This window comes from Melozone crissalis, unplaced genomic scaffold, assembly GCF_028551555.1.
Source record: "Melozone crissalis strain CALT ecotype California unplaced genomic scaffold, PUWL_Pcris_2 ptg000002l_1, whole genome shotgun sequence".
NCBI lineage: Eukaryota > Metazoa > Chordata > Aves > Passeriformes > Passerellidae > Melozone > Melozone crissalis.
The window spans coordinates 26,497,938-26,523,767 of NW_026535780.1; the positions used below are offsets into that span (position 1 = coordinate 26,497,938).

The 25,830-nt window shown below is 37.8% G+C and overlaps 1 protein-coding gene across 5 annotated transcripts in view; it reads right to left on the reverse strand.

The window, feature by feature from the left end:
• Positions 1-25,830, reverse strand: part of RALYL (RALY RNA binding protein like) — a 373,063-nt gene that overhangs the window by 3,638 nt on the left and 343,595 nt on the right. For 4 of the 5 annotated variants that reach the window (XM_054279769.1, XM_054279850.1, XM_054279931.1 and 1 more), the window contains 2 exons: positions 20,322-20,435; positions 15,811-15,989 (listed from right to left, as the gene is read on the reverse strand). In XM_054279769.1, the coding sequence (XP_054135744.1) occupies positions 15,811-15,989; positions 20,322-20,435 (293 nt within the window). The remainder of the gene's footprint in view (positions 1-15,810; positions 15,990-20,321; positions 20,436-25,830) is intronic. The other variant, XM_054280017.1, reaches the window with a different exon arrangement.

The following is a 25,830-nucleotide window of genomic DNA, read 5'->3' on the forward strand; positions in this document are numbered from 1 at the left end:
GATTTTTCCTCAGTAGCTTCCCTTTTACTTTGCCTATTTTGCTATTGTTTTTGTGTACCTGCCGCAGGATATAACTAAATATCCTTTGGGATCTTTTGTCGCTTTATCAGCCACATCGTGAAAATGCAAAAGTCCAGTGTAGCCAACACTTTTAAGGTTCGCTCTTCCAGCAGAGGCTGGAGGCAGGTTGCATCTAAATATCTGAGTCCTGCTATGTGACCCATTAATGCTAGCAGCTCCAAGTAGGCATTGAGTGATGCTGCAGGGAAGCATAATGCACACCAACTCCACCTACCCACAGGGAAACTGACAACACTTTCCTAATTGCATCTGTTTGGAAAACTGACAGTAGAGAATGTTAGCAGAAGTAGATGGTTTCTTTTTTTTGAAGCGAAATTTTCAACCCAAGTTTAAAAAAAAATGTTGACAGGAAAAATATTTTCAGCCAATCTTTTCTGCACCCTTTTTTTTTTTTTTTTGTGGGGCGGGGTGGAGTCTATCTTGTTTTATAACTGAAAAAGGAAACAGCTGATGAAACCTGGTGCGCTTCTGATCAAAGGCTGAAAAGCTCCCAGATGTTCTTTTCAACCAATTAAAATTAAAATGTTAAAATGTTAAAATTTCCATTTACTGGAAACCTGGTTTTCCAGAAACATCCAAGTCACTGCAGGACTGGGCTCCTGTCCTTTGAAGAAGTCAGGCATCAGATTTCCCCTTCACTGCAAAGAGAGCACCAGATCTGTGCTTGTGGTCTTCCCAGGTAACCAGGATTAGGGAGAAAAGCTCGTGTGAGAGATCCCAGAATTTTCTTCTTTAAGTTAAATCATCCAGAAAGTATTATTCTCTACTTGCACAGAGGATCTCTCATGTTTTAGGTCTGATCCCTAGAGAGACTAGCTATAATAAAGACCTTTAAATTCTTCCCTTAAGTCTGAGAGGGGCTTAATGGTTTTTAACTAGCTATTCATCTTAGAAGGAGTAAAAAAAAAAAAATAAAATCTCACTGTACATCCTATTAGCTCCAAAGAGAGTTACTCTTTTCTAGTCTTTTTTTCAACTATGCTTTGCTATTCCATTATGCCATTATAAGAAGCAACAATTATGAAAGCAATAAGAGGCAGATTTTCAAGTTACTTATCAAAGGTTTTTTCCCTTGCCATAAACCTTTCAGGCCTTTACCTGTCACAGCACTAAAGAGCTTCATTAGATTGCTATTGTGAAACATTAATGTTGCTAACCATCTGGACCCAAGTCACCAATGCTGCTTTGCTGTTGGTTGGAAACAGTGATAAAAATTTAGCAACTCCACCACTGCAAAATATTCCTGTGCTCTTCCTTCAGTACATGGTTTTCTTATTTCCCTCTCACTAGAAATAATGGTAAAGTCTGAGAGGAAACATTAAAATCTGAAAGAGCCAAACTTTTATTGTCCCTGTAATGACAGGAATCCAGGGCTATGATTAATACAGAGTAATTCAATGCTAATTTCATCCCATTTCTTTCTTCTGAATAGTGTGCCATTTATCATCTGCCTTTATGGCAGTGCTGATGATATTAAAAAACCCTCATGATGACTAGTGGGCTTTTTAAATTTTTTTCACTTCTTTCCCTTATATATAAAAACATCTCCTGACACAACAAAGATGAACTGAATTACATTTAAGCCAGTAATAAGGCTTTCATTTGATGTAGTTCTAACAGAAAACCACTTTAGAAAGTGTGATTTGAACATAATGCATTTTAAGAATTGAATAACTCAACTGAGCATATAGACTTGGCATCCGTAGACAATATCAAAGAAATTCTATATACTGTCCTAATTGCTATCATAATCTCTGAAAGAAAGATGGAGAGAGTTTATGGAATATTTATTGGTTCATTTTCCATCTGAAATTATTTCTGCTGCTTTTTTCCTTATGTGGATTGCTTTTTGAGCATGAGGTATTGGAAACACTCTTCCTAGGCATAACACTGTATTTCAGTCTTCCATAAATGCTATTGCTACTGTTGTTATAGTTCTAGTATAATCCTTCTGGCATTTTTGCCAAATTCAAATTCTACTAGATTAACTTAATTTTAACTATACACACTGTATGTAACATGGGAAAGCCAAAATTAAATTGTTTCCTTCTCACAGGGTTTATGGGAAGAGCATTCTGGGTAAATGTACGGGAATAAATCTTACTGTATGAGAGGGTAAATTCAGCATATGTTTTTGGGAGGGAGCATTAGGAATGTGCTATGACTAAATGACACAAAAGATGTACATGATTAACATCTTACCTTGTTAAGAAAATGCTTAAAGAAAAGCCCCACTGAATATAGTTGTTACAGACTTCACCGTATGGTTTACCCCACAATAAGAAATAAGAGCATCCAAAACACAGACAAATGAAAGACATTCATCTGAAAAAATGCATCTGTTTTTAAAGAATCCTTTGCTCTGGATGGCTTTTATGATCAAAATAATCTTAGAAACTCTCAGAAAACGCAGCTACAAAGAGGATAGATAGGTGATGGTTGACGTATACATGTGAACATGCAACCCAAAGCCTCAAGTGTCCTTCCTCTTACTCTCCTGTCTCTTTTTCCTTGCCAGACAAACCCATTCTCAGGACTGGAATTCTCATTTTAATAACTATAATGGAGGCATCTGAAGCTACTGCTGACCACTGCTTGGTAAAATTGCACATGTATCTCTTGCAGGCTCCTCTTGAGTAGGAGACTTGATGCTTGACAACTTTCTAGGTTTCTGCTGGTGTCTGACTATGCTTTGACAGAAGGTTATGTGACTGCCATACATCACTTTCTGCAAAACAATGGCAAGCTCCATTAAAATGCAGCAGGTACACTGTCCTTTCACTCCCAATGCTGGCCCTCATTCTTGTGCTACCTCAAACTGCAATTGTAGCACAACTGCTTTCATTACATCTGATGTTCATTCCTAATACTGTTATCTGTGCAACTGAGAGTTCTGAATCTAAGTCTACAGATGCTGCTCTTTTGTCCTCGAGGATAGCATACTCTGTTTCATCTTTAATAATTTATTTTCATTATGAAATGCACTTTCTGGACAGCCAAAGAGATGAAAAATGGAATCTACCTGCAGAGCAGGCTTTAAAAAAAAAGGCAGAACAAACACAAAAAATAGCCAAAACTTAGTTAGCCATTATTGATCTAGAAATTTATGTAAAATGAGAAAAATCATAATGCAGTACAGAAAGTAGTAAAGCAATTTGCCATTCTGTTTATTAGCTATGTCTAACTCAAGGCAATATCCTCCTTTTCTCTTAAGCAGGCATTCAGAATGAGTACAAAACACTGTAATTTATATTTGTAAGGTACCATGGGGACATGCACATTTGTTGGCTTTTACACAGCATTCTTCATCATCAGTGGGAAGCCACGAACAACAAGGAACACTGAATTTGTGTTCCTTGTTGCTATCACATTGACTTCACAGCTGTGTTCATTTGAGGTACACCTTGCACTTTGTCCCTTGATTTAAAGCATAAAATCTCTAACTCAGTAACAGTCATAGAAGTGGTTTAGTTTAATGCCCCCATATGAAATGTAAATGCTCAGTTCAGTATGTGTGAGCAGGGGAACATAAATGTATATCACACTTTTACTGTTTTCAGTTGGAACCCTTGCAAAACATGAAAAACAAAATGATGGCAGTGATGCAAAATTTTTTGTAATGAACTAGTGATAGAATATTCTCTGCATTTAATAAATAGAGTGATTGTACAGTTTGATAAATATTAATAAAAGATAAATAAAAGGATGACTTGCACCTTCTTTAAACCCTTCTTCAATTGATGAAACCTAATAATTATGTTTTTGACTCTGCCAATCATACTTTAATTGCTAAAAACATTACAGAATTGTTTTTCTGTTCAGTGAACAGCTTAATTGCTTTGAAGTGCTAGTATTTATGTGAGTACTTGTGAGAATGATTGTTTTAGTCATCAGTGAAAACAAACTTCTATCTTCTCTGTATTAAAATGCTCGGTTTCACTTCTTTGTCCAATAAAAATCAGCAGGAAGAATAAGATAGCCCTATCAGATACTGATTTCTCCCCTAGATCATCATATCTTTTCTTTCTCAGAGTCCAGGCAGAATTGTGACAAATGCTTTTGATTGTAGTGGTGGAGACAGGATCCAATATTTGGAGAGTGCTAGCGAGGACACACTGCAGCTGAGATGATGGTGAGGTGTGAGACTGAAGGAATGACTTTGGGAATAGAGTCAGCATGGTCATTAGAGAGCTTGAGTGGGGCCATTAAGGAAAGAAGTGGATCTTCCCACTTTATTTAGGCTGTGTGTATTTCTCCTGCTAGACTGCTTTTGCAGCAAAATCTTCCTCTGCAATGTCCTTTATAGCAGTAGGAAAAGACTTAGGGATTAGTAGCACAGTTTTTGGTGACAGTGGGAGGGATCTGAAGCTGGAGGCATGGAGTCTTCTGCAGAGTGTGGCGTGGGCCAGGATCTCCAAGCAGATGTGGAAGAGGTTGGATGGTGGGGAGGTGGTGCTTTAGCACACCTCACTGCCCTGAAGTCTTTACCAGAATTTTACCAGATCATTACCAGAATCTTTACCACGTTGCTACACCATGGTGAAACTGTTCCCACCAAACTCCCATTCCTGCTCTCTCTTGGCTGATAAAGCCAATCCAAATGCAGTAATGAATCACTCCCTTATGCTGTCCACAGAGTTCCCTCAGCCCATACCTATGTGCCTTGAGGGACACTCAACCCCCTTTTGGGATCTAGTGCCAAATAAACTAGAGAAAAAAAATGTTACACCTTTGTTTATCCCTGCATATGAGTGGCTGTTCATAGCAAATTCCCAGGGCTGTGGCTCTCATTGGAGATCCCTGGGTGTTTCTGTTTCTTGGGACAATGCCTGCTCCATGAGGAGCAAGCCCAACTGAGTCCTATCATGGTTCATGATAAGTACTCTACTTTATCATCCTGAATGCTACAGAGGACATGCTTCTAAGTTACAGGGCAGTGTAAAAAAAGCTGTAGACTAAAATTCCTACTGAATTAATCTCTGCTTAATGTGAGGAGTAGGAATTCTCTAGCGTGAGATTAGGTGGTCCAATTAGTATTAATGGTCATGGCAAAAGTTCCTGTCCTACTAATGTCAAGGGTGCAGTTTTGAACACACAGTTTAATGCATAAAGGAACTACTAAAACTTGTACCCTGAGGCAGTTTAATATGTCTACATTTTAGAAATGTGTTTTTAAAATAAATTAAAGTAGGAGCTTACAAGAAGAATTGCCTTAAAGTAATTATGCAGAAAGCCCCTAATAAACTTTCTCACTATTTCCAAATTAGAGTTTAGATAAGTATCAAAAACCAAAGGGCAACCATGCCAGGCAAAATAATTGTAGGCAATGACAGGAATAAATCTCAATGTGTTGAGATGAGGAGTGTTCTGGCTAATCAACTGGAGATTTTTCAGGTACTTGGAGGCAGAAGTTTTACTCAACTGAGCAACCAAGGCATAAAAAAAATAGAAAAGAAATGGGAAGGAGGGAGTGCTGGAGGAAGATGTTGGAAGCATATAACATGAGACAGAGATACTGGGAAAGCCCAGAGTAAACCATAGGAAGTAGGAGTGGAATGAGACAAACAATGCAAAATTAATATTTAAATGGTGACAGAATAATGAATTACAACAGTCAATTGAATATACAGGATGTAGAGTTATATGCTTAAAACTGTCGTCGGTGAAGGTCTTGCTGTGGCAGTGTGATGCAGGTGGAAATGGCAATAAAAGATGGTCCTATTTAAAACAATTTTTTAATTTTTATTTTCCTGCCTAATGCCTATTTGAATGCACAGTGCACAGTAATGCATACAATTTTGGTTTTATGAGGATTTCAAGAGACATTAATTAAAAAAAAAAAAGTTAGAAAGCAAAATGTTGGACTTGGGGTCAAATTGTGGTCTGCAAATGGTGCAGAATCTCGTAATAGCTGGGAAAGGATTATTATAACCCTGCAAAGAGGAAGCAGAGAAGAATTTAGCCTTTTCATTCTCTTTTTATTTGGTCTGGAATACACTTTGCTTCTTTTGAAAGACTACAGAACTGTAGTGTAATTTTAGATATCAATAGCAACAACAATTTGGAAACTTCAGACACACATAGCAGCGTGACAAGCTGGATAAGTTGGTATTTGATTAACTTCCAAATCTTCATTTTGGCAGACTGAGCTTGTCTTATTCTCACTGATTGCTTTTTTTTTTGTTGAAATGGCAATTACAGTTCTATCACCTTCTAAATAACTTCCCTTTTCTGAGGTGTGTAAATGCCTATGTATGGATAAATTCAATCTGCCTTTCATGTTTTGATATTAATCATGCAGAAAATCTTCTTAGTACACATTTATATTTACTAAAAAAATGGAGACCTTTTGGAGTAATTGAGTCACTAGCTGTAGTGGCTCTACAATTTGTAATGAAAAAAGAATTTACAATTTTGCCTTTTAGTATGGAAAAATAACAATCTTTTGTCTTTTCAATGTCTGCACCTCTTTACTTGAGTGAAGGATTTCAACAGAAAAATGTTTCCTTTGAGAGTTTTCCATTCAGCATTTTTGATGCTCAAGGTTACTGATAAAGCCTGTGAAATGAGTGTTTTTTAGGGGAATTAAAACTATTTATTTTCAAAGACTGAAACACCAGGGAAAATGTGTCATGCATGACAATTGCTCAATTTCAGTTAAATCTTGGAATTTGATGATTAAGCTGATAGACTCAAATCCATAGCACAGACCCAATGGCTGTCTCGAGCTTTTCCAGAGGATTTCTGTGTCCCAGTGAATGCCTAGAAAACATCAGTGTCCCCCTTCTCATCAATCACCTTCCCAACAGACCTCATACTGCTGCTTTGGTGTCTATACTAGGTTACTGCTCTGATGCTTATTTCCCCTGTGCACAGATGGGGATGGTTGGTTGTAAGTGATGGGTGAGCAAAACCCAGTGCAGCACCTTCAGCAAGTCACCCAGATTTTACCAGAATCAGCCAAAGTGCGGGGAAGTAAAAGAAGGGCTGCTATACCAGAATTAGTTAAAATTACACTGGCAAAAATATTCATGGGTGGAAACTAAAATCAATTTTCTTATTTAAAGTGTTGAGTTACTTCAATTAATTTCTGATCTTTCTTTTTCAGCCATAAGGTACAGCAAAAAGCCTGTGATATTTTTTAGAAGTGATCATCGTCCTCACCTGTAAAGGAATCCAGGTTTGCTTCTAAGAGGTGGATGTTTGGTTGTCCTTGTTTCTGCACTTCACTCAGAGGTTGACTCTATGTTCATAAATTTTGGGCCAGCAAAATCTGTGCAGCTAATTTGGGCCTACTTAGACTAAATAAAAATAATGAGGCTACTAATACTGAATATTAAGTCAACTACATTATAGCAGAGAAGAGTTCATCTTATTTAGGCAAATATTTTGTTTACATGTCTAAGAGAATTTTTGGCCTGATCTGACAGCATTGTTTACCTCTGATTAAATTCACTGAGTGGTGTGTGATTTTGTTTTGTTTTTAAGTTGGAGGCAAAACAGATGTTTTTGATGGAGCCTGAGCCATTAAAATTAAATATTTGCTGTCTCAAAATTATCAAGCACCATGGCTATTTTATTAAATGACGACTGAGACTTCAGGCAGGTCAAGACAGATGGCACGGTGCGATGAAAAAAGTAAAAGAGATTAATTGAAGAATATATTGCCTGTTGAACAGATATTTTTCTTTATTGGAAATAATTTAATTTTTGTAAGTTTAAATAGTTGGGAATGCTCCTTTCTTACATGTCAAAGAAGGGCACCTGTTGGTCTGACCTCAGAAAGAGGTGATAATTCTACCTGCACATTCAATCTTCTGAGACACATTGCCTACCACGTGGGGTCAGTGTCAAAGCTGAGAACAGGACCCAAAATTCCTGGTCCCACATACTTTCCTTAAAAATGAGATAAATATAAGAGAAAACCCATTGTTTTAAAGCTCTTTTTCATCAAATCTGTAGGATTCTAATGTCTCTAAATTAAGTATATTATTATCAATATTATTTATAACAAGGTTTTAAAAGTTTCATGATTTTAAGTTTTGAGGATTTTTTAACTGAGAACTAAATGATCTAGAGCACATTCAGAGGAATAGATCTGAATGCAATAAAAGTAGTTTGCTTATTGGTTTTACCAAAGTGCAATTGCAGACAGGAAAATCTAGTAGAAAGAGACACAAAATGCATTATAACATTGCCTGCATTTTCTGCAGGTTCCCATGTGATATGTACTGGATAGGATTTAAATAATGATGAGAAAAACATTATGTAGTCAGTCATAAACCAGTTAAAACACTGAACACCGCTTAGGAAATCTTCCTCTGATAAACTGACTGCCAGGAAAAATGGGGAGGAGGGGCAATGGCAAGGTCCTTCCAATGACTCATGTAACACTGAGTGAACGGCAAACACCTCTACTGTGCTACTGCATATATTAAATATAACAAAAGGGCATGGCAGGAAGTTTCTTACAGTTTTTGATTTCATTGCATGCTTTTATTACTTTCTCCATTTTTTCAGTCACAGGTTTTAGACTTACTGCAGCTTTGGAAGGTACAAGGAATTAGTATCTGTCGGGTATGGTGCCCTAATGACTTTCTTAAGTTGCTCAAGTACAAACATCTCTGATATTTATCAAGTGAACACAATCTTTTACCTGTTCATTTGTCTTAGAGATGGAGAACATAATGTTTCCCAGACACTGAATGCAAGATTTCAATGAATGGTAAGCTCAATAGAAAAGACAAAATTTTGCATGGTTTTAGTGATTTTTAAAGTAAGCTGGATAAGATTTCTGGCACAACATTGCTTTAGCCACTGCCATTGACTATAAGGGTTGTCCTTTATTTTCTAAGTAGTCCTGTACAAGTGCATTCAGAAAGCTGCAAATTGTTAGAATAGCTACTGAACTTTTCAACAAGCCTAATCAGCTTAATTTGGCTGATAATAGAAGAGTCAGTCTTGTCTGTCCTGATGCTATGGACTGAAAAAACAGGCATCTAAATGGACAATGAAAAATCTTGTTTAATTACAATGATAAATTAAGTAGTATCAATGCTATCACACAATAAGATATTTGATTAATCTTGCTACTTGAAACTGGGTTTAAACTAGATGAAATTAATCAGAGAAATTTTAGTTATTTTTCGGTAGATTTTATTTTATTTTCTGCTGAGTATTTTCATTGTTGAATTCAATACAAAATAATTAAAGCAAAGAAAGTGTCAAAGTTTCACACAGATTTGCTATTAATTTTGCTTTAGCTACCTATAGAAGGGATGTGATGCATATGATCAACCTTTTTACCAAACTAGTTGTAATTTGGTTCAGACTCTGAAGGAGGTAAAGGCCTGGGCCATAGCCCAGACAGCCAACAACTCCTCTAGTTGCAATCTATTCTCTGAAGACCCGCAAAGGCAAGGAGTGGCCCAGGGAGCATTGACGTGGGTGATGTTGGAACACCCATCATGCAATTAACACATGACAAGCAGGTAGCTTTTCAAAGTCTCACTTATCAAGGAACAAAGAAAGTTGTGGGTGCAGGGAGTCTCATACAACCCTTTGCCATTGCATGATTTTGACTACAATACAGCCACTATATTCCACAAACCTGACAGCCTAAATGGGCCTTCTTTGAGCTGTCCCAGCCGAGCAGCCTGGCTACGGGGGGTGGCTTCCCCTTGAGCTGGGATGCTTCTCAAGGTTGCTTCTTGAAGCAGACAGACCATTTACCAATGGCAGATGTTTGGGATGTGACTGGTATTATACAAAACCTTTTAGTATGGTAATTATGATTTGTGCTTTTGTGGTTTTGAATCGTTCAAATGACTGTGCTATACAGTACTACAGTGAACTTTGCTACTGAACCTTGACTAGTTACTCTTCTACAACACCATATTAAAACCACTTTTGCTAATACCTTTGATAGTGTACCTGTAAGCAATCTAAATCACCCATTTGTGACAAGAGGGAAATGTTTTTGATGAGATTTAGCCACAGCACTAGTTGGTTTCATTGATTTAAATGATAATGTCATCAAATTCTACAAGAAATATAGCTATTATTATATCATAATGGCTTTGCTTTTGCATAATGAAAATCAGTGCAGCAAGAAGAATATCCTGAGTTTTATGTCTGCGGCAGTTTCTGGTATTAATATTTGAAACATTATTCTTTATCAGATGTTAGAAACAAATTTGATAGATTGAAAACATGCAGTGTGGAGGTGGAGAAAAGGACAAGAGTAAGAAATCAAATACCCTTGAGAGGTAAATACAACTGAAATATACTTAATAGAAAAGGAACTATAATTGTTGTTGAAATAACTGCTGTAAATCTACCTTGTAACCAGAACTGGGCCTTTTATAGTCTCTGTATCTTTGGTTCTGAAATAATTTAATAAAAATGCCTCTTAAGACATCTCATTAAAGTTGAGTCATTATTGTGGAACTCACATCTAATAATGCATGTCTGGCTTCATTACATTTAGCACAGCTACACCAGCATAAAAACAATGCTGTGATTGTGAATATATCCTTCAAATTCCAACCAAGCACTAACCAGTGTCTGATCTGAGTTATGACACCATAAATCTACTGTATTTGCATCACATACTCTACCAGAAAACAGTTTGCTGTACTGAATGCTCAACTACTGGACCACTACCATGCTATTGCTATTATAGTTATTTACTATGAAAGGCTGACAGTTTGATAGGAACCATCATTCTCAGGCAATGTAATACATATATGAGTGCTTGTGTATGATTCATTACAGTTAATTATTTTGTTGGTATTTTATTAACCATTGGCTAATGGTAAATAAATAAAGTGGTTTGTGGTTTTTTTCCAAATCTGTAATACTTCAGGCTTTCAGTGAAGTAACTTGTAGCTACCTGTTTTATTTACAAGGGGGCTGCAATGATTTGATCAGCGCTTCCTCAATGATTGATCAACAACCTTTGAAATAAATTCAGAGAAGATATATGAAATGTTCTGGGTCTGCACTGGGTTGTCCATGTGCTAAATCAGCAGAATTAGGGAACCATCAAGCATGCTAATTCAGAAATTTTCTTCCTTCAATCTTTCAGCCAGGCCGCACAATATTAATGCCATTTCTATTAAGAAGGGACTTGTTATTGAGGGACTGAGGACAAGCTGCTGCTCAAATATTGTAACATGTTGGACTGGGTTGCAAAGGTCACTTTTCTGTTCTCCCCTGTACAGCCACAGGGGTAAGAAAAGGTTGTTTGTTTTCCCTCCCACTACTTACAATTTAAAGCCACGGCAGACACACAAGACCTGTTTGATATCACTGGAAATTTGTGTTTGGGTAATTTGTGACCTGTTTGTGATTTTTATGTGAACTTAATTAAGTAAACATAAAGATCTTTCTTCATGAGAACCCATTTTCCATAAAATGGGATGGGGTATAAATTAAAAGGAATGCACTAGGAAGGAACACAGGAATTTTAAGTTCACTGCTACTAGAAACTGTTCAATGTTAGGAAGGGAATGAAAGTCTGAATTGTGGGTCCAGTAAAACCCAGGATAACTAACTACCTGGTTTTTTACCTAAAAGGAGCAAAGGAAATAGACCTGAAGTTTTCAATCCCTTTCACTAGCTCTGATGGTCAGTTAAGTGACATGAATTGTAAAGTAAGCTCAGGAGCTACATAATAAACCAGTGACAATTTTTTATATATATATATATATAAAACTACAAAGTATGCATGCCCTTGTACAGCCAGGAGTGAGAGGCTGTGTGAGAGCATGTGGATGAATGCTTATGGTGCACTTCACTGAGCAAGTTGAAGCCAACTCTTTAACATATTCATATGTAGATGGATCATGTTTCTGAGATCACCTTTTAAAGAACTCTTCAGTATAGAAATGCAGCAAAATTCTTTGGGAATTTTTCTAAGGAGATCCTTCAATCCCGAGTGTCTGAAACACTGGAGACATTTACTGAGAGACACTTTTGGGCAAATAGTACAAAAGAGAATTTCCCAAGAGGTGGTATTTGATGACTGCAGCAGTGCTTTAAATGCATCCTGTCTTGAATTGGAGTTCAGGTGGGCAATCAAGTTACTGCTGCATTAAAATTTTTCACACTTTAGCTGAGCCATAATGACTGGTTTTGGGCATGTCTTTAGTCACTGAAAATTACAATGCAAGCTTGAACAACATCCTCTTCTATATGGTGGAGGAAGAAAGTGTGCAGCTGTTGAGTGTGGTGTTTTTTGTGTGCAGCTGGGCAGACAACTGAAGGGTTCTTAAATCCAAGCCTGACTTAACTCAGACTGTGTCTTTTTTACACTTGATCTAGGCTGAAAGCAGGCATGTGGACAGCTGCCATCACTCAGTTATGTGCAGTAACCTGTTCCTTCAAATAGACAGTGTGAATTTAGAGAACTGATCCTACCACCTAAACCCACAGCATACATCCTGCGTAGTCACTTCCTTTTAAGTTAGAATTAGAAATAAAGAAAGAATTGTCTTTTTGCTGCAAAGATGGAGACCCACATATACGGATTCAGAGGCTCCATTGTGGCAGCACCTAGACTCTGACAGTGGGTGTGACCTTTTTGAATACCTCCCTTTATTGACAGCATTAGGAGAACAGAATTCTGTTCTGCAAACCTGCAGCAGGTTTCGGGAAATGACGAGGCAGAAGATTTACAGATAAATCTGAAGAACTCACTAAAGGTTAATATCTAAATTTAAGTAATTTCTCTGTTTCCCTCTATTAATATTTTTCATACTAGTGGACTCCCAATTAAATTTTCCTGGTGAAATTACTTCAGGGCATTAGTTTTGCTCATTTAAATATTTTTTTTATTTCCTCTGGTCTTAATGGTGAGAGAAAATATTTTCTTAATCATTGTTTTAAATTCCTTTAGCTCTATATTTGAAAAACATTAAAGAGTTCATTTTAAAAAAGCCTTTTGGAGGATTTTTTTAAAATTCCAAGTCCAAAATAGTACTGTTTTTCTTACATGGAAAGATTTTCTTACTGTTGTCACATTTAATGTGTTTAATTCTTAACCTTTCTTTTTTTTTCTCAAAAGATTTGTAACTGTCTCCATTCCAAAATTACATATTTGCTCTTAGTCAGCTTTCTTTCCTAAACAATTTAGCTTTTATAAAAAAGAATAACAACACCTCTTAGGAATTGCTTTATAACAAGCTTGTATATCTACTTTACTTTTCAAAAGACAGAGGGCAATTTCAGATAAGAGGGCACAGGATAGGTAGAAGAAAACTGAATTGCCAAGTTTTTCTACAGGGGTATTCACTGCATATTTGGTAGTGTTGTTACTGTCTTTCCCTTTACAGAACTATCAATGATTGGAGTAGGAACTAAATCTTATAGGAATTGGCCTGTATATCTACATAAATATATGTCAGTATAAAACAGTCAGAATAACAATATGCATCAAAAACTACCATTTTCATATCATAACTACAGGCTGATGCTGCTGAATCTTTGGGTAAAAACTGTAGAGAAAATATACATAATTTATAGAAATCTCAGGGCATTGGTGTTTTCCACAGAAAGGCAATTTATAATTGCCTTTCCGTGGAAAACACCCATGCCCTGAGATTTCTTTGAAGCAATCCTTTGCTGAGCAATCCTTTATCCTGTCCATTGCAACTTTGCATTCACTAATCTCCCTAGGCTTTGCAAAAAAAGGACGAAAGTGTTATTATCACATTGCAGCAGGCAGGAAAACTAAGGTGAAGTAGCCTCTTCCAAAACTTCATGGAAATGTCAAGGGAGGATGAAAGGGACGGGGATTTTACATCAGTGACAATCTTAATTGTAAGCTTTAAAGTCTACAGTACTGCCAGCTTCTCAGCTAGAGGGTGCCAGCCTTGGGAAGGTGGAAGGCATGAAGCGGACTGGCCCCACTGCCCTGGCATTGCACCAGGCTGCACCTGATTGAGAGGATGAACAGAAGCCCTATTCCTTGGCCTTTCCTTGCTACCATCATGTTGGGATGGGGGGATGCCAATAATGCCAGGATGCAATGCAGAGGCCACCACTCTCCACGTGCAGGGAACTGCCTCCTCCCAGCACTCATGCACTTAGTGATGACAGGCAGAGAAACTGGAGTTGGTTCCCCACCCTGCCTTAGATGTGTGTGTCAGACCTCTGAGCTGTCTTTGGAGCTGTGTCTGCACCGCACTGCGCTTCAACTGATTCCATAACATGAATCTTGGAAAGGCCTTTTAACTTGGAAGCAGCAGTGTGCAAACACGTCTGTGCCAGTTCCAGACTTTCACATGAATTCTTCCTGTGCTGCTTGCTTTATAGAGCCTTTCCTGCTGAGGCCTTTGGTAGATGAAAAAATTCTTCTGCTTTTTGTGTCATATAGCATGGATATATGCTAAGTATGTCAAATCCAGAAATGACAGCACTGAGCAATCAGAGTCTAATGCACTGTATGTTAACATCCCCACTTAGTTGTCTGTAATGGGGAGTATGGTCCCTAATTAGTGCAAACCCCACCATTCTTGTTAAACTCTGGTCTGGTTGATTTTAGCAATAAACCCCTACTGCTGAAATCACTTCAGTTGGTCCCACTGTTGGCCATGGTGGGAGTTTATATTTACAAGTATTTCTTAATTACAAAATTTCAACTCCCTACAAATTCAGAGTGGTATTTTCTTACAGACATCCCTTATATCTAAAGAGGAGAACCTGTCTCTTTAAGAAAAAGGGATAATGTCATCTGTTCTCCATTGCATGTGAAAAAGCGAGGGAATTCAGGTTTTAGTAGCTTCTTCTATAATAATGCTACTCGGGGTATAGAAATTCAAATCTTGGGCTGGCTAACGGGACACAAACCTGAAAAAATTACAAGTAGGTTTAAATTGCTTTTGCAGTAAACAGCACAAACCGCTGGCTATTCGTATGCCCCGTTACTCCAGACTTGCTATTGATTCTGCTTGCTAACTGACTTCTGCTGCTTCACTAAAAGATTTTTACTGTACACACATGGTTAAATATTTTTTAAATGAAAGCAATGACAATGAGCAACTGAAGTACTTTCAGCTCAAAGCAGAATAAGAAAACCAGGATGGAAGGGAGAGTATTATAGAGGCTAAATCACTGTGGCTGTTCCATTCTTATTAGAATGCATAGAAAGGTATAAATCTCACTTTCCAAATATTTCTTAATGTTGCTCTAGAAGAACTTAGGAGTTTAGCATTGTAATGGTGCTAAATGAAATGCTTTTATTTCATGAAAGGTGCAGTGGAAACCCCAAACATTTCTTAACGAAAAATCCTTCCATCAAAAAAACTTGTATCTGCCAATACAGTCCACAGAGTACACACATGGAGACTCAGGACCATGGAAAGCACGTGTTTAATAATGAAAAAATTCACCATTTTAGAATCTTATTTCATTTTTAAAAGCAGCATTTAAAAAAAAAAGAAAAAAAGAAAAAGTAGCGCTCTACACTTTTACATGTGTAAAATAATAAATGTAAACCAATTTAAACTGCATTTTATTTCCTTTCTAAAATTACCAAATGCAGTAAAATATTCTCCTCAGATGTTCCTATGCTTAATTGACATAATAGTGTATGAGGAGTATAGGTCTGGGCGCTAGTTACAGAACATCACAGTGCTGCTCTGAGCTTATCTTAATCCAGACTGTTGGTTCTCTGTGGTTACTTGTAGGAGCCATATAGACAGACAGGTCATGATTATTCCTTACCAGCTCATTGCTGCCATCCTCATCAAAATCCTCCTCTATCCCATCAGTCATATCTTCTCCATCCCCATCTGCATCTGGCCCTCCTTCAATTGGCTCTTCCGTAGAGTTATCTGCATTCTCTGATATGCATTCCTCTTGAATCAAATCAGCATTATCTTCCATTTGTTTCTTTTGGGCTTCTGTAAGGAAAACATACTCTATGGAGATTCAGTAACCTTTCCTATTGGTGGCAAAGGAAAGTGCTCTGCAGAAGAAACCTAAGCTTCCATCTCCAGATGTGCTAGATTTGTAAAAATTCTCTGTGATAATGTCTACCAGGCAAATGTGATTGAAAACTTTTCTTTCAAAAATCAGTGCATAAATAAATCACAATATCAATATGATCATCTACCCCATGTATGCCATGCAGTGGATGAAGGCTTGATTTGCCAGGAGATCCAGCTTTTTGATTTTCTGTACTTGACTTTGCCTTGGAATTCAATTGGCACAGTCACCAGATGTTTATTCATGAGCAGCCAATGAGAAGTACATAAATATCTATGCTCAGAGAAGCAGAAGGCTGTCAATTGCCAATAAATGAGTAAGAATTTGTATTAATTTACTGTGAATATATCTTAACAGTCATACAGGTAATCAACAAATACTTTTAGACAAGTAAACATATTTTTATGGAGTAAAGTATCTGTTACTTATCATTGGTATAATGTGCTGAAATAACTGGAGAATTTCCCCCTCCAATCAACCAAATATTGACTTCCTATATTTTCTGCAAAGTGGTAAAAAGAAAGGTCATTTCCATGGAGGCCTGAAGAATCTATTCTGGTTGAATTCATGAGAGTAGCTGTGTTGTTGTGACTAGGTATTGGTAAACTCCTGGTTATGCTGAAGAACTTCACCCAAACAGCAGAAATCCAGAGAAAGATTGATGGAAGAATGACAGCAACTGGCTAGAAGAATGTTTGGAGGGATCAGAGTCTTATTTCTATGCATGTCAGGAACTTATATGAAAGACTTTATGTACTCAGAGTGAATCAGGCCAGAGAATTGGTTGCATGCAGCTAGAAAAGTAATGTCTTTTCAGTCTGAGGGTGATCAATGACAGAATTTCTAGAACAAAATATTTCTTCCTTTGTAAGACTGACTGCTCTGTAACAGTAGTAGTTCATTACCTATGTTGTTGGACAACCAATGAATTACGTGTTGCCTTGAAGCTCTATATTTTTGAAGCTCTATTATTTTTTTTATCATAAGTTATTACCAGCTACACATACTATTCAAATCTGATGGCATTTTTCTGTTCCATAGTCTTAAACCAAGACATTTGTTTTACCTTTTGACTTTGCACATTTATTTTGCCATTTACATTCATCTCTTTAGCCTTCATTTGTCTTTTGTCCTTCATTCTCAACTTCTCTTACTGGAGAAACAGAAAAATTAAGCTTTCCTCCCTCAGTCACCTAATGTCTTCAGAAAGGTTCTTAGATTTAAAGAATGCAAAGCCATCTTAGACAGCTGCTCTGACAGTACTGTAGTCATATATATTAGCAGAAGATTCACCCCGTGGAGCTTTATCTTCTGCTAGTAAGGTGCTACATACAATCCCATGCTAGTTAAAAGTGATTGTTTTACTTGCTTTATGCATAAGAAAATATGGATTGAATCACCTATGCCTTCTATATCTGGCCCTACCACTTCCTGTCTTTAGCCACTTCTGAGATCACTCAGTTCTGGCAATGACAACTGAATCAATTTTGGTCAAGGCTTTTAAAACAAAGATTGTTGAATTGGGAGACAATAATTTAAATGGGAAACCATCTAAGATGCACTTGCTAAAAAATTAGGTCACTTAATTGTCTTAATGAGAACATAGACTGGGTTCTTCAGAGAAGGCTAAAATACCGCCTCAGTACTCATCTCTTTTGGGCTCTTCTGAGACGATAAACTCAGGAACCTAACTTTGAGCCTAATCTCTAATATTACAGGAAGAATAGTCTCTAATTTTTTTTAATTTTTTTTTTTTTTTTAATGTCAGAACAGCTTATTCCTAGCTTCTTGGTTCAGATTTTTGCAAACAAAGGAGCTATTGCTACAGTAGCTATTTCTACAGTTTTCCTATGTACAGGAAATCCTATTTTCTATATTACCCCTATTGGAAAGGTTAGGAGTTGATAATAGAAAAAGCCAGAACATCAGCTTTTACTGCAAGGAGAGTTTTCATGCAGCTGTAGAGCAGTAACTGATAATGCACTGAGCTTGGCCAGCCTGTAACATCACATTCCTCCAGATGTAACAACTTTTAGGATTAAAAATTATTCCTCAGGAGACTGAGTCAAACGTAGAAAACCAAAAGAGCAAGATGATGGTTTGATTTTTGCTTTGTGCAAATGAGAAACAAATCCTCTCTCTGATCCCAGTCTTAGTGAGGCCACACCTCCTGGCAGAGGAAAATAAGAAATAACATTGCCAAACCATGGAGAAGGAACAAAATCATCTTATCATCTCCCATCTGACACTCTAAATGAAATAGTTCAGCTGCTGATGTAGTTTACACAAATCTTTTTGGATCTGCAGACTAATAATCCAGACTGCATAACCCTCTTCATCAGCTCAGGAAACTTAAATGGGGTTCCATTCTTACTGGTATCTTTGAGGTGTTTTTCTCTTCACACCCTTCAAAGAGAGGCAAAGCATATGAGGGAAGGGTTCTGCACCTGATGTTTTATAACATCAATATTTTGAAAACATCTTTTAATACCTGAGGATATTCATTGCATGTCTTCAGAAACCATAAGACTGTGACTCAATATGAATAAACATTCTTCTTTTTGACCTGATTTCTATTTAAATGAGACCACTATAGTCCTTTAGCAAAATTGAAAATTGAATATCAAAGTACAATGATCTGCAGATTGTTTTGCATAGTAATGGATTTTTTATAAAAACTCCCCATGGTAGCACAATCAGGAATATTTCAGTGCACACGTGATTCCATGAAATGCCTAGCAATTATGTCTTCACCAATTATACCAACTTTTATCCAACTCACATAAAGTACAAAATAGAACCTAATGAATACATATTGTGCACAGATCTGAAAGAGATAATCACACTCTCTACTAATGATTTACCTTGGACTTGAAAAAAGCTCTCAACTTTGTGAGATAAACTAACATCTGGGGACTGGTCCTTGTCTGTCAATTTAGAAAGTTATTGTAAAGGAAAGGTAGGTTATTTTTCAAACAATATTTTTTTTAAAAGTTACTTGGAAACAGGAGACATCCATATCTAAATTCCTATTTTGACTTTGTCAGGTTTGTAACCCTCAACCGCTAATTCCCAGTAATGTTTTAGTCAGTCTTGATGGAATTCTCTTTGAGTCCTGATGGGCTTTTGGCTTCATGTAACTGGCTACTGTCCAGACAGCCCCACAGCTGTGGGTTCTTGAGGAAGAATTTCTTTCACACATTTCACACAAAATTCAGAAAAAGGTTTTATCACAGAATGGAGGGGTGAAAAAAAAAATTGAGTCTTTCATGAGATAAGGAGTCCATACTGACTCTGACAAAATCAACTCACTAATACAAAGGTCCTGTAAAAATATATATGTGATCTATAAGGACATAGCAAAGAAAATGCCATAGACAGACATAAGAACTGGGTTTGTTTTTTATATATGCTGTGGTGAAAATGCAACCTTATAACTCTCAGAATGACTTTAAAGTGCTGCCAGGTGAGATCATTCATCTAACAAAATTAATTATGCACTGACTTCATTAAATTATGAAGTAGTTTTGGATTTTTTCATTCCCAAGGTTTGATGAAAACCAAAACTTTTAAGCCAGAAAAAAGCTAAACTGGAGCTGTAACCAGTTTTATGAAGAGGCCCAAACTTCACTCAATAACTGAGGCTGGAAAATATCTCTGGGCTCTCCCAGTCCAACCCCTCTTCAAATCAGGGACAAACTCAAATTTTAGCACAGGTCCATAGGTCCATGAGCCCAATGAGTTTTGAATGTTTCCAAGGATGGAGCCAGTATGGTCTCTCTGGTCAACTCACTATACTGCTTAGGTGCATCTCTTTTCCTTACATCAAACAGAATTTTTTCTTGCATCAATTTGTGATTATTACCTCCTGCCGATTGCCCAGACAATAATTCTTGATATACACCATCTATTAATACTTAATGTGCCTAGCACAAGCATGCCCATGGTCAAAAACATCCAGCCTAATTCTGTTCAGTCAGTTTTTTAGTGATGTTTGGTTTCCAGAGCAACTAGAAAGATTATTTTTTCCTACTACACCATTAAAAACTCTTCTTAAATGATGATGCATGTTCTGTGAAGAATATTAATCTATTCTGCCAGTAGTTTACCTGAGAGTTGATTTACCTTGCTTCAGGCTCCATTAAGTACCAAAATTTCAGAAAACTTCCATTCTCTTTGGTCTGACTTGCTTGACAAGTAACAAGGTTCTAATTTAATTAATTCCACTAAAACCGGCTTTTACCTACCTGCTTCAGCTTTTTGCTGCTTTTCAATCTTTTCCAGTCTCCCTAACAAGGAGTCAATTTTTGTTTTGATTTGAGTTAATTCTTTCTTGATTGTTTGCAACTCATCTGATTTCACTGTGGAGAGACCAAAATGCAAAACATGAAATAAACTATATTTGTGGTAACATTATCCCCCCAAGCAAAACATGTTCTTTTTTTCTTTTCTGTTTAGTAGAAATTACACTCTCTCATTTTTGTCAATATTTTCAGAGATTTACCTTTTAAAATTAGCATTGTTATTTAAAAATGCAGAATCCTAGAAACCACAGGATTCTGAGCCTTATTGGCAAGAATCCATGAAAGGTGTGTTGCTCAGTAGTAGTAATTTCAGGAAAAACATCTCAAAAATATTTTCATAAATCCAAGTATTTTTTACTTAAAAACAGCCTATAGTGAAATAATTCAAATATGATAGACCTGTCACAGTCTTGCTGTGCTATTTTGCTGGACTCTTTTGTGATAGTATTGACAATAATAAATAGATCCCCTACAGTATGTATTTCTCAGCAAGAGTAAATGGTAATATAAGTGCTAGGGCAACAGGAATGCAGGGTTATATTCCAGTCAAAAACTCATTGCAAGTGGTGTCACGTTTTGTTGCTTCAAAAGCTTTCAGTTCAGTTTCAGTTGGTAATTTCTTGTACTTTTTCCAGCTATGGATAATATATGAAAATATTTCATTTTATGATTGCGTCCAAGGACATGGAGGCATCACCTATAAATTATTAGCTGAAGTTTCCAAATCTTTGTTGCACTGCTTTACTCTTTATTTTTGTTTATTAATGTGCTCCCATTGTCTAACCCAAGAAGGAGTAACTGCTTTGGAGATGTTTTGGCTTCAAAGGAAACAGTGCTGCAGCCCTTATAAATTATCTTATTATTTTGGCATTATCAGAACATGTGTTTTATGCTAGAAGGTGGCCCAAATAAGTACACTTGCCCTGTTTGTGCTAGGATATAATGTGGAAAAATCAAAAGGAGAAAATGGCAACTCTATGCTAGCATGGGAGAATAAATCCATTTATAAAGGAGCAGAGTAGGAAACAGAGCTTTCACTCTTACAACTCTTATGGGAAGAAATGGACCATCCCCATGAGGGACTGGCAGTGGAAGAGCACTGAGCTGTGTTACTCCTCCACCATTGCTGAAGGAGGATGTGCATTGACTTTGGTGTGTGTATCAAGGGCATGGATACACACAACAAGGCAGGTTCTTATCGAGCCTGGGAAGAGGAATGGTCTGCTATGAAGAAGAACATGTTCCCTTTCTGTCAAAAGGGTCTTCTGGCTGCATCTTGCTGCATCAGTCCTGTTCATTGATGACATTGGCCATGTCTATTATCATGGTGGCTCAGGTAATTTGCATTGGGCAATCAATCTTATGATGAAGTGTGAAGACAAGCTATTGCCTGCTTCAGTGATAGTTGATGAGTAGGTGTTTGCTTCAAATTAGCCTTATTCCAAACCTGAAGCATATTCACTGAGGCTGAAACCAAAGATTTTTATCTTAGAGTTTGGGCATATATACTATAATGTAGGTTATACTATGATGTGCATTATAGTACAACATGCCAGCTAAAGGCAGTAGGTTGCTATATGCAGTAATGCCCTTATTTAATCGTGCTCATATTGAGAAATTGCATTATCTCACAGTACAAGCTGAAACCTCTCATCTCAAATGGCACGAACAGAAGGACTTAAAAAAAAAGCGTAAAACTAACCTGTGCTAGACTCTTATATGCCATACGGTATTTGATGAAATTATTTTGTGTATTCATAGAATGAGGGTTTAAAATGTTTTTAGAGAAATAATTCTCCAATCCCACAGATCTGAAACAAATTGTTAAGAGTCCTACAACTATACAACTAGAAGGTTACTGATTCCCCAGGGACAGTGGCTGGTCCATCTTAGAGTAGCAAGGCAGCTCAGAATCCAGAGTGAAATGGTGTGAACTGCTCCAATGGGGAATGCTAAGTACTGGCAGCAACCCACTGTGAAGCCTATTGGCAACACATTCCGTGCAGCCAAACTGTTGTGTCAGGGACGCTCCCTTGATCTGCAAACTTCAGGCTGGCCAGGCCCCAAAGGTCAGACCCAGAAGTGACACTGCAAGGACCTAATGGTACTTGTTTCCAGTCTACTAAGCAAAGCAGAAAACATTTGCACTTCTGAGTTTGACAAGGAAACATGCTCATGCCTGGCACTGCTGTTGAGCTCGGGTCTGCTGCACAGGGGCTTCCTTGTGGTGTCTCTGGAAGAAATAGGCTGGGAAGAAGATAGTACCAGAAGGAACAAAACAACGAGGATTCAAGGAAGAAACCCCAGTGGTAAAGGACAAGGGGGTGCTGGGCAACAGATGACTGGACATGACCCAGTGTGTGCCTTGGTGGCCAAGATGGCCAATGACACCTGGCCTGTGTCAGCAACAGAGTGGCCAGCATGACCAGGTGTCCTGGGCTGACGTTATGATGCTTGTATCCCCATTCATATGTTCTGTGCCTTTAAGACTGGCTCTGAAGAATGAAAGTTTTGTTTGGGTTTCTCTTATCAGGGACACAGAGATGGGCCGTACATAGGGCTGTTTTTGCTTTTTGCTTTTGGCTTTCTGCTTTGCTCTATCTCTCTCTCTCTGCTTTCGCTTCTGCTTGCTTTTGCTTCTGCTTATTAGCTAGTTCTAGCTAAACAGTCCAAATTCTTTCCTAGACTGTTTCTCCTCTCCTTTTTCTTCAACCATCTCGAACCTGCTCTGGACTGAGACCTGGGAACACCGAGGGTTTACAACGTTTGGCTGCAGCAGCTGCCCCAGCGCCGGAGGGACTGAGAACAGAGCAACCAGCCCTGAAAGAGACTTTCTGATTTTGTCATCATTTTCAGAGTGGTGTCATCCGGTATCGTTCATTTTGTGTGCTGGGGAGTGCTGTGCCTGTTAAATAAACAGGCTCTTTCCACTTCCTTCTGAGGAATCCTTCCCGAACCGGTTGGGGGGGAGGGGCCGTGGGGTTTGCTTTCTGGAGGGGCCCTCCTTTGGAGATTGTCTATCAAATTCACCCTAAACCAGGACACCAGGGCAGTCATTGTGCCCCTGTACTCAGCACTGGTGAGACACCTTGAGTGCTGTGTCCAGGCCTAAGCACCTCAGTTGAAGAAAGACTGAGATGCTGGAGAGTCTCCAGAGAAGGGCAATGAAGGCAATGGAGGCTGGTGAAAACTCTTGGAGGTAATTCATATGAGAAGTGCTGGAGGGAGTTAGGGTTGTTTGGCCTGGTGAAAAGAAGGCTCAAGAAGACCTCTATCACTCTGTACAGCAAACTGAAAGGAAGTTGTAGATAAGTGGGAGGTGTCCACTTCTCCCAGATAACTAGTGATAGGGCAAGAGGACATAGCCTCAAGCTGCACCTGGGCATTTCAGGTTGGATATTAGAAGTAATTTCTTTATAGAAATGGTTGTTAAACACTGGAAATTACTTCTTAGGGAGTCACCATCCCTGGAGGTGTTCAAGAAATCACTATGTGATATTAATGTTATGGTCTAGTTGACAAGGTAGTAAGCAGTTAAAGGCTGAACTGGACAATCTGGAGGTTTTTTCCAATCTAAATGATTCTATGATTCCATGATCATAGAGTCATTCGCTTCAAGTTAACACTAAAAAGGACTGAAAGAAAAAAGAAAAAATCTCAACCAGTCTGCACAAGTGCCAAACTTTCACTCTCTTTCCAATACTGTGATGTTGTAATTATTTGAACTGCTTACTGTTTTACCTTGCAGAGGATTGTACAAGTCTTCAAAATTATTGTCCTAGAGAAATTCCACTCTCAATTATAGCACAGTGAGTATTTTTGTAGTAAGCAGCAACTACTAAAGACAAATTATGAAGGACCCTGATGAAAAGTAAGTTGAGCATGAGCCAGATCTTTTCCTTGTCACAGTTTAATTGCATCCAGCAACTCAGCACCACACAGTTGCTCACTTCCCTCCAAAACCCAGAAGGATGGGGGGAAGTAAAGGAGGGTAAAAGTGAGAAAACTCATTGGTTGAGATGAGAACAGTTTATTAATTGAAATACATCCCTTTGGAACATCCCTTTGGCCATCTGGAATTGCCTGTCCCAGGTGTGTCCCCTCCCAGTTCCTTGTGCATCCCCATCCTGCTCGTTGGTGTCATCAACACTGTTTCCAGCACAAATTCACAACACAGCCCCATAGTAGCTACTGAAAAGAAAATTGACTCTGCCCCAGCCAAACCCAGCACACCACTCTACCCAGCACTTGTGAGGCCACATCTGGAGCATTGTGCCCACCTCTGGGCTCCCCAGTACAATAAGAAATGAAGATGACAAAGCCAGACTCTTCTCAGTAGATCCCACTGACACACCAAAGACCCTTGGCATAAATTAAAGCATGTGAAATTTCATCTAAACATGAGAATTTTATTTTTTCTTCCCGTGGGTGTGGTGAGACACAGTCCTAGGAAATTTGTTTTGCAGGGCACTTGCACCAGAGGAGCTCCAGCGGTCCCTTCCAAACCCAACCATTCTGTGAGTCTGTGATAGCACTTGGCAAGAATGTCAGGCTTTTAAAGCAGTGTTATGACAAAGATAAAATGTAAAGATTATAAATTCTGTGCTCTAGGTGTCCTGCCTTAACTATAAAAATTCTCCTTTACAACATCATGTTGTTTTTTTTTTAATTTATCTCAGGCAAGAAGCAAAGCCATTGGTAAACATGACACATGACATGCATGTACCCAAAATATCTGTCCCTCTGTTTTTGAGCAAAAGAGTAGGAAATTAAGGTAACTTACTCTTCAAGAAATTTTTCCAAATTAACAGATAAAATAAAGGACAGCAGATAACAGAAATGCACATATTGAAAGAGAGAAAAATTATTAATGAAATTAGTAATGGCTAAATATCTTCAACAGCTCCAATGCAAAAATGTGAATAGGTGAAATTTGCTGATCATATGAAATTGAAAGATATCACTTATTCAGAGTAAACTGGAATGGAAGAAGAGGTCAGGTGATTTAAAGTAATGTTATGTTAGAAAAAAAAGATGAGATTTCACTGAAAAAAACCCCTAAACTTAACAATAGAAGTCCTACTCTTAGCACCAAGGTTCATCAGCAGAAGAAGACAATGACAGAATTATCCTTGGGTTGATAACAGAATACCACTATCTGCAACCATGCAAAGGAAAATGCAGTGCTAGGGTGTGTCAAATTATGCATTGCAAGGATGGACAAGCGTATTTTCTTTGTATGAGGACCTGGTGAGTACAGGTTGAACCATTGAATTCTAGCAAGTACATGTGGAGAGCAGGTACATGTGAAGATGACCATAAAAATGGAAAGCCTTTAGTGTGACAAGCATTTTTCTTGTTTGCTGAAGACAAAAAAAGGTAAAAAGAAATAACAGTTTTATGCTAAGTCAGTGTTGGAACAAAAGTAAAACAAGAATATGAATAAATGAGG